The 10179-nt window shown below is 33.5% G+C and overlaps 1 protein-coding gene across 1 annotated transcript in view; it reads right to left on the reverse strand.

Annotated features, from left to right (window-relative positions):
• LOC131841129 (uncharacterized) overlaps positions 1–9871 on the reverse strand; it is a 49212-nt gene extending 39341 nt beyond the window's left edge. Inside the window, exons 1-6 of the mRNA XM_059189377.1 lie at positions 9817–9871; positions 7569–7716; positions 6161–6407; positions 3717–3820; positions 3088–3263; positions 2795–2864 (exon numbers count right to left, since the gene is read on the reverse strand). Coding sequence (XP_059045360.1) covers positions 2795–2864; positions 3088–3263; positions 3717–3820; positions 6161–6407; positions 7569–7716; positions 9817–9863 — 792 coding nt within the window. The 5' untranslated portion in view covers positions 9864–9871. The remainder of the gene's footprint in view (positions 1–2794; positions 2865–3087; positions 3264–3716; positions 3821–6160; positions 6408–7568; positions 7717–9816) is intronic.
• Between the last annotated feature and the right edge of the window lie 308 nt (positions 9872–10179).

Below are 10179 nucleotides of genomic sequence, written 5' to 3' on the forward strand. Positions count from 1 at the left end.
GAATTTCGCGGTCGTCCGCGATTGTCCGCGCTCAGAAGCTCGCCGTCGAAGCAGAACTCCTGCGATGCAGAGTGGCACGGCAACGTGAACTCGTACGTCTACAGGCAGAACGCGAGCAGAAACTAGCGCGTTTGGAGTTCGAGGCTGAGCAGAGAGAGTTGGAAGCGAAGCTCGCCGCACTGGATGCCAAAGATAAGTCTGCACATCGTAGTTCTCGTCCTTCTATTCGCGATACTAAAAAACGTACCGCGACATGGGTTTCGGAACACAATGCAACCATGACCATGGTAACGCATGTGAACATACCTGGTAAGGAACCGACTGTCACCTTGGATGATATCCAAGGCACCCCATTACAGCCGGCCATCCTTTCCAACACGGTCCCGTCACATGTACCACATGTCAACCATGCAAACGAACTGAAACCTACACGTATCGTTGATGACGATAACTGCGCAACCTTAGTGCGACTTCCATCAGTTGAGCATCCACTAGCGAACCCGGCACCACAGCTTACTCACAAAATTAGTAGTAGTTCTAACTATTCAAAAAAGCCCAACCAGAGTAGTTACGAGACAATTAAACGTAATTATTCCACAGCCGAAAACTTAATACGTTTATACAACGCTTTTCGGGGACCGGCGTACGAGATCGTGGCGTCACTCCTGCGGACCTCCCGAGAGCCTTGGGTCGTCATGAGCGCATTGGAGCAGGCATACGTCCGATCAGAAGATATCACCATCCGCGTGATCGGGAAGTTACGCAAAACCCCTGAGTTAAGTTCTCCTGAATCACGTAATTTTCAATCTGTGACAAAAATAAAGTTGCTATCTCAACTTTCATTACTAAATGAAAACAAGCAACTACTTTATAATGTTGTACAAGATTACCTTATTAAGTCTCACAGTACTGTCAGACCAACCCATGAGCTTTGCCACAAAGATAGCATGCATTGGACAAAATACTTATATTTCAATGCCTTAAAACTATATGACCCATATGGCTTATTAAAGCTAATTGTCATTTCGGGTCGTATTGTATTGCAGAAAATGTGTGAAATAAGTATTTACAGGGACTCTTCTAAGATATCTCATAATTATAATTTTGAGAACAAAGAGAACTGGTTCACTCAATCACAAAGTGCCACCAACATTCCGCGTGCCAGTATAATTCCGCGTTGGTTACAAATTATACAAGCATTGGTTACAAATTACAAACCTGCGTTGCTTATGACTTATGACTATGGTTTTGACTGTACCTCCCTTGTAAGTACTGAGGTATGCATCGTACTACAACAACCACATTTTATACCTCAATTGAGATGGTTGGCTGGCGCACTATTCTTTTTAGTACCATCACTTTTTGGGTTGACTGAAAACGCCAGCAACGCAGAGGAGACCGCGCTAGGATTAAAACCGGAACTAGTGGGGTTGTTCTCCTGCGTCCCCTTACAGGATCCTCCATGGCTCCGCGTTCTCCAAGGTGTAGGTCTATTTCGGCTTAAACTGTCTCGGCCAATAGCCTTAAATTCTAAATTGTTTTTAGATGGCACCACATTTCCCTCACGACTTTGTGCAAGAGACGTCACAGAAGCCGAGAAGATGCTGCCTCAACGAGCTGGAATAGACACCTATCCTGAAGAGCTGAAAGCCGCAGCCCGTGCCCAGCAACAGTTAAATTACAACACGCACCAGTACTGGAGGAAAGCGGGCTATCACAAGTAAATTATTACGAATACACCATTACTCATACTGCACTGCCCTTAGTCTACACAGTAACCAGTGTCAACGTGTGACACGATTATACAGCGCCGACGATGGAAAGGCGGGTTTATCAAGCCAACAGCTTTAGTTTACCTAGCCCTACAGCTTGATCACAGCAAAAGGCAACACACGTATAACTCAGTTACGTTGATGCTATCGCTATCACCGTACATCAACGTTACCTCAGTACGAAACCAGCGACTTTTTTTTGTTGTTTGTTGCGACTGGCTGGTACACGACCAAATAAGGGTGTTGCGCCCGGCTGGCTGACTTAGCTGACTTCTGGGCACGGTAGCCGCACAAATACTTGCCAATATCTCGCCCAAGAGGACTACACAAAGTGACGTCGTCGACTGCAATAGAGGGCGATGTGGTGCTTATAGCTAGGTTAATTTTAATTACAATAGAAGCGCGGCCGGTCACCACCGGTAGTTAGTGTTCCACTGGGGGCCCGGTATGTTGGCGACCGACCGCCGAACTCTTTTGATATTTTTATTATTTTTAAATTTATATTTTTGAAGAGTTCTTTTTATACGTCATGTTATTTGATATACTTCAATCTTTCTATCATTGTCTTTCGTATAGTTCGCAATTGCACATATTAATATATTATTATTGCAAACTACGTGTTTTCATCATTTAGACACCCATACAGTCCACCGATCCGTTACAGTTACATTTGTCGAACCAAATAATGATAATTCGATTCCTCGCATCATATAAACATTTCTATGTATGATTGTTTATATTGGACTGGCTGTTTTATATATATGTATATCATCATCATCTGCTTCTTCCTTATCCCATTTATTTGGGGTCGGCGTAATATGTTTTTGTCTTCCATTCATTCGTGTCCGCAATCATCTCGTTATTTACTTCCTTTCTTGCCATCTTTCACATCTTTTTTCAACCTTCCTCATTTTGTACATGTATGACTTATATATTACAAAATTTATAACAAGATCTGCTCAGCTTAAGATAGTGTGAATTATCCAGGGTCATATAACGCTACTTTTATAAATGATACTTACTAAAGGAAAGGTATCTCCAAATATAACATTAAAGAAGCGACAAGCACTATAGTACCAACAGGAAATATAACTGTAAATAAATAGCAAATGTTGTACTTATTCTCATTGCAATATTCAGATTATTATCTACTGAAACTTACACTGCAAGTAAAAAAACATACTCTTATGCATAAAAATAAGTCAAAATGTCTTCATTTCTTTTTATTTTGCTTGTTCTTTAAAATAATATTCAAATAAATCATTTGGACTGAAGTCAGTGGAAAGATAGAGATAGAGATATTAATACAACATACTTATCAAATTTCAATTTATGCGAGTTGACATGATCTGGATATCCTAAGTGGTACCATTTCTTGCTCCACTCTACAGATCTGTGTATAGAATACCACATACAAGTACTGGCATGCAATACCAGTAAGACAACAGTAATATGTTCGACCACATATAATGTTTTTCTAGTACTTCTAATCTGTAAATTTCATTGAAAGGATTAATTGTGAATGTATGTCATAAATAAAGTATTAAAAAAAATAAGAATTGGTGTCGCATTTTGTATTCTATTTTTAATCATCAAATCTAAATCTAAATTTAAATATAAATAGTTATTTTTAAAGCGTTAATTTGAAGATAATTTGTAATGTTTTCAGCATCCACCCAGGATGATGATGAATGTAATGAATGAAGGATGACTTCAAATATATTCATCTGATAAAAATGAAAGATGTTTGTTCTTACAGTCGCATAAAAAATGTTAGTACCATAAGCGATATAATAATTGTTACTAAACGCATTGCGCTTAAATTAATTTCATTAATTTAAATAATAACTTGTTCGAGGTAATTACATAAATATATAATTTCAAACCACCACAATCAGGGATAAATGCATTTAGATTGAGATACATTACTATCATTAAACTTACAGTTTCATTAATCAGCTGAAAATACGTGAATAGTCTGTAAATGCGACATATGCCCAACCAACGGCCGAGTAGTACATAATGCTCACAGCCCACTCTGTTGTTAACTGTAATTAATGTACTGTTTAATTCACATTTTAGTTTTGTTCAACAGAATATATTTAATATCAACAAAATTAAGTTTTTTTTTCAAAACAAAGTACATTATAACGATTTACTAAATAGAATTACAGATATGTGTATAAATAGATAAAATCTTTATTCACATCAATTCAGCCACATTTCATGTTTCATGCATTCAAGTAATAAATATAAACATATTATGTACCAGAGGGAGAATCAATGATTAATTTCCTCAAACGAGCAAAACATTGATTTTCAGTAGCTATTCGAAGGTGGTGCGAATTTGTGCAATGATATTCAAGCAATAACCTTAAACCTATCAGTGTATATTTAGCACTTTTTAACACACATACAATATAATTTAACTGTATAAAGAGTATGAATCGTATTAGAGTATAGTGAAAGATAAGTAAGCATACACAAAATACTGCAAAAGACTTGAATTAACAAATTATTTTAATAATAATAAAAATCTAAAACCGCAACTTGCAGGACCGAAAATTTGCAGCAAGTACATTCATCATCATTCATCCTAATGTAATTAAATAAATGACTAATAAACAAATCACTGTTAGCAACGATTTGCTATTATTATTTAATTTTCGTTTCGTCGTTCTTCCGTTCCGTTCAACAAGCTATTTTCGGTATGCAATAGAGAGTTATTATTATTATTATACTAGCTGTCCCAGCAAACGTTGTTTTGCCTTATAAATTAAAATCGCTATTAAAAAATAGGGGTTGATGCTAGAAGGGTAAAAATTTAGGGTTGTATGTATTTTTTGAAATCCTATCTAAATAATAGAATGCAAGTTGTCGAAATAAATGGTGTAAAGTCTGAGGGAACTAGTATTAAAATGGGTGTTCCTCAGGGCTCTATTTTAGGTCCTTTCTTATTTTTAGTTTACATAAATGATCTTCCTTATATGGTAGAAAAGATAGCTGACATAGTTCTGTTTGCTGATGATACTTCATTAGTATTCAAAGTCAATCGACATATTGATGATTTGGACGAAGTAAACGGTACTCTTTCTTATGTTTTAAAATGGTTTACGGCTAATAATATGTTACTAAATGCAAATAAAACTAAATGTATCAAATTTACTCTCCCCAATGTAAGGCCGGTAGATTCAAAAATCACGTTGGACAATAAACCTATTAATTTTGTGGATGATACTGTATTTCTAGGTATCACATTAGATTTCAAGTTGCAATGGGGTGCTCATATTACTAAATTAGCGAGTCGACTTAGTTCTGCCGCTTATGCGGTAAGAAGAATTAGACAATTAACAGACGTGGCAACGGCTAAACTTGTGTACTTTAGCTATTTCCATAGCATTATGTCGTATGGTATTTTGTTATGGGGCAAAGCAGCTGATATAAATACAATATTTATTTTACAAAAGAGGGCCATTCGCTCCATTTATAGCATGGGTTCCAGGGAGTCTTTGCGAGAGTGCTTTAAGGAATCAAATATCCTCACCGTTGCTTCTCAATATATTTATGAAAACATCATGTATGCCAGAAGGAATATAGACAGTTTCAAAAGAGTTAGTGATTGCACTAATAAAAGCTTACGTAACAATAACAAACTGATTTTACCTAAATGTCGTTTGGCTAAAGTTAGTAATTCGTTTTATGGCCATTGCGTAAGGTTTTACAATAAAATACCAGAGTCTGTTTTAAATCTGCCAGAAAAAAGATTTAAATGTCAAATAAAACACTTCCTTTGCAGAAAAGCTTACTATAAAATTGAAGAATTCGTTAACGATAATAATGTTTTTGTAGAAAAATTTTAAATACATAGCACTGACAATATTATCTGATTACACTAATAATGAGTGCGTAGCGATTTCTATGTTGATTGTCGCATGCCTCTTACTTGTTACACTGTAATTATTTATATAAAAAAAAAACATCTATTAAAAAGAGCAACACACAAGTTTCTTGCTTATTCTTCTTGTGATGAATCTGCATTCCGAATGAGTGGTAGAATCAAAATATGACTATTCAAAAGTGCTTGTAATGAGTTTATTTGAATAAAGATTATTTCTATTTATATTTCTATTTCTATTTCAATCCTAAATATTAATAAAATGAAAATAAAATATTATATCTAAAAAATAAGATTAAATATTATTATTAGGGGTGGATATTGCTTACCGCATAGGGGTATGAAAAATAGATAGTAGCCGATTCTCAGACCTACTGAATATGCATGTAAAATTTCAAAAAAATCTATCAAGCCATTTGGGAGGAGTATGGTAACTAACATTGTGACACAAGAATTTTATATATAAAAAAATTAAAAATGTCAAATAACTTACATGTCGTAGACAGTGGTAAACAACTTAGTATATCGTAAACCAATAGTATATAATTTCTTCTATAACTTCGTATATATATCCGCACCACTGGCCAAAATGCATGAAGGCAGTGTACCAACACATCAGCAATGAAGAACAGTTCGGTCAGAATGATTGTTGCATTTAGGAAAATGTATGATTTATCGAAATAATATCCAAGTAGCAAGTGCAATACGAACTTGTAGACTATTATTAAACATACTATTGTCTAAAAATATAGTAATTTGATTATAATATCGACTTATAAAATTGTATTTAAGATAACTAAACTATTTACAGATACACATTTAATGTATAAATACTGAAGTTAATTCGTGATATTAGCAAAGCCATAATCTGTAAATTTTCAGAAAAAAATGGTCTTATTCCATTGTTTGTAAAGGAGACATATATATAGTAATATATGTATAGTAATATGAATACCTTTTCACATAAAGACTATATGAGTATATCGAAATAGGTCGCATATGCATACATATAAATCATAATAAAATAAATTACAAGTACTTATGTATGATCTAATCACGTAGATTGTTCAAATTATATCTCTTCTTAATGTTTTATTGACTATTTTTTTTATAAAATATTAACATTATAAAACGTACTTAAATATATTCAAATTCTTAGATTATGAAGACAAACAAGATTCAAAATACCGGGAATTGAAAAGGAGCATTATATTTCCTTGCTTGGAGTGGAGGGGATTAAAATATATCTCATCCTATTATCATTTTATTCCATATATTATATTCATACTGGATATGCTATCAAGTGTGTCTAATCGGATCTTTATATCCCCGAATCAGGCCTCACAATGGCGGTTGACTATTATTGGTATTCTAAAGGATTCCGTATTACTTTCAATGTTGATTCATTTTTATTGTATTCACCATCGTGGATAGTTGCATATTTCTCATAACGTAATTTATTGTAAATTACTGCCTAAGATCATAAACAAGAAGTGGTCCGTCGGATGGTAAGTGGTGATAAACGTTTATACGCAAAAACAACACCACGGATATCACGTATCATGCGTTGCCATTGGAGTACAACGATGTCATGTCTTCTTACCCTGTAAATTCACTATCGTATCTAACCATTTAACCGAAACATATCTTGCAAAGCAAGCTAATTAGAACCTGAAAAGGTGAGACAAAAGTGAAAATACCTATAATAATATGCTTATTATTAGTCAGTTGTCTATTTTTTGTCTGTAAGCTTTTGTTTAAATTGACTTCATCAATAGTTCACAGTAAGAAAATACATATTTACTTATTAAAATGAATGGATATACACGGAGTATACACTTTAACTTTGTACAAATATTATGTACGGTAATTAGGCGTATTTTCAACGAATATGAACTGACCTGAAACCACATATTCCACGGCAGTAACATGACGGCTAACGTGATTTCCCTCATTTTACCTTCCCACAGGAATTTTCCCCGAAATCCACCTGTTCTCTGTCCAATCTGAGGCAAATTCAGGCGGCTAGCAGCATTTGTTCCCATTGTGCTATGATTTAAAAATATTATTCAATTAGTATTCACATATACCAACTGGAGTTTAAGATAGAACTTATATATCTATGTACATAAAATACTCAAAACCAAGATGATATTAGCAAGAGGGATTACTAAAAAAATTGTCTACTGACTTTGAATAAATCACCGAATCAACATCATGTAAAATTTATAAAACATGTATATCAGATCAGATCTTCAAAGACAGACAATCATTGTGGTTAGTACAATAATGTATAACATGGAGCCATATTTTATGATAGTAGAATTAGTTTGACTGTACCGCAAAAAAAAAAATTACGTCTAAACATTGATCAAAGTGATGTTAGTAATAAACAATTACCTATATAAAATATTGACATGATGTATAGCATAATTTGCAATTCTCAACTTTATTAGGGTAAGCCTGGCTTTACGACTTACCACGACTGTACAGTTATACAAAGCAGTTCTCATCCTATAAACCTTCTTCGTTATTATTTATGTATTCGTTATATATATAATACTAAAGAAGCAGTAATTCTTCTAACTAAAATTTGCAGTCATTTTAATTTAAACAAAATAATAAAAAAAAAACTAAAACAATTAAAATTGTGCGAACTGTTAAACTTCTAGAACTGTAAACTTAAAGAATCTCGTATTACTACCTAATGACGCTAATATGACAATTAATTTATTTTCCTAAATAAAAATAAATCCAGAAATATCAAATGTTCATCTGATTTCTAAATTGGGTTAACTAAATAAAAATTACGGTGTGAGAGTGTGTACATTATGATATAGTTGTTATAGATACTATTATCGAGCGCGTTTCGATAATAGTAACAAACTGGTCCGCCCATAATTTACATTAACCCGCTTTTCTTAAGTTTACCCATGATCAAGGTCGATGTAACGATACAGAAATATAGGAAAAACAATAATACGGAGGGAGGAAATAGCTAGCAATTGAGAATGGTGGCTCTATGTAGCACCATATCTGGATGACCTCTAAGCAGCATCACTGGAAATCATTGTTCTTAATTTCTAGTTGTTTCACAATAAATAAACTCACGTAATTCACCTTCAACTTATAATATTACAATGGTGTATATCTACCAATATAACAGTATTCCATTAAAAGAAAATAACAAATAAGGTCCAAGATTTATTTCTAATATATTAATATTACATGTAAATATTAATCACGTCAAATTAAAATATATATACATATACATATATAATATAAGTAGGTTCGTAACATAAGCTACATAACAGAGTCGTAAATCACGATTTACCTAATAAAACCCGCCCTTATCTCATGTTACTTACATCCCATAACATGTTAGGTACATTATTTGTCGTGTAGTACACGCGCGTCGATACCGTAACGGATTTTGCCCAATTTCATTCTTTATGAACGACATGAATTAAATTATATCCATTGTTTCGGTTCCCGAGAGGACAAAGTACTAGGTACTGCGTGACCGCGTATCCGCGACGCGGGGAGATGGTGTGGATATAAATTGTGTCATTTGTACACAAAATCGGTTTGGTAAAGACATTTTTATTGGACATACAGATATCTAATGGAAATGTTTCATAAATGGAAGTCGCTCTATAATAAATATTTATATTAAAAATATATATTTTGTTTATAAAACCTTTATACCTTTTGCTATTAATAAATGAATCATAAATATTAATAAGTCTTATTCCTTTATTTGGCTATACCGGGAACTGTAACTTTAATATACTTTAGCACACGGTGGTACTTCCGATGGTCGCGGGTTGGATTCCTTGGCCGATACAAGCATTTGTATTCATGAGTATGGTTGTTTGAATCGATTTGGGTGTGTTTACAAAAATAATGTTTTCATATATTTCTGTCAGTTGTATTGTACCTATAACACAAGCTCTGCTTAGTTTGGGACTACGTGGCGCTGTGCGAATTGTCCGAAACTATGATTATTACGTAAAATTTGGGCACCCATCATTCGGTCATCGAAGTACTTATATCAGCTACATCTTCAAAATGTTTTTATGTTATGATCGGTAATAGAAAAATCTTAGATGGTAAATATTTGTATAGAAATTACTTGATGTTTAATACCTATTTCCGATGGTCCCCAAGGATGGCTCACTGACACTTCTAAGCATGTTGTAATTATTTTTATATTATTTAACTAAATAAAAATATTTCTACAATTATTTAGGTTCATCAGAAATAGATTATTTTTCTTAATAATCAAATCATAGCCCTCTTGTTATTTTTGATGTTTGGTAGGATACCGTAGAATTTAGTAAGTTTATTCCAACTTTAAATTTAGTTAGTATTCATATTAATATTATAAATGGAAAGATGTGTCTGTCTGTCTATCTGCATTTTCACTGAAAATATCACGAAGACGGAAGATAAGCTATAGAAATATTAGCTTTTACATAAAAAATTGCAGTTGCGGAACCACATGATTTC

Source organism: Achroia grisella, unplaced genomic scaffold, assembly GCF_030625045.1.
Source record: "Achroia grisella isolate CSIRO2021 unplaced genomic scaffold, CSIRO_AGI_Agris_v1 utg1573, whole genome shotgun sequence".
Classification (NCBI taxonomy): domain Eukaryota; kingdom Metazoa; phylum Arthropoda; class Insecta; order Lepidoptera; family Pyralidae; genus Achroia; species Achroia grisella.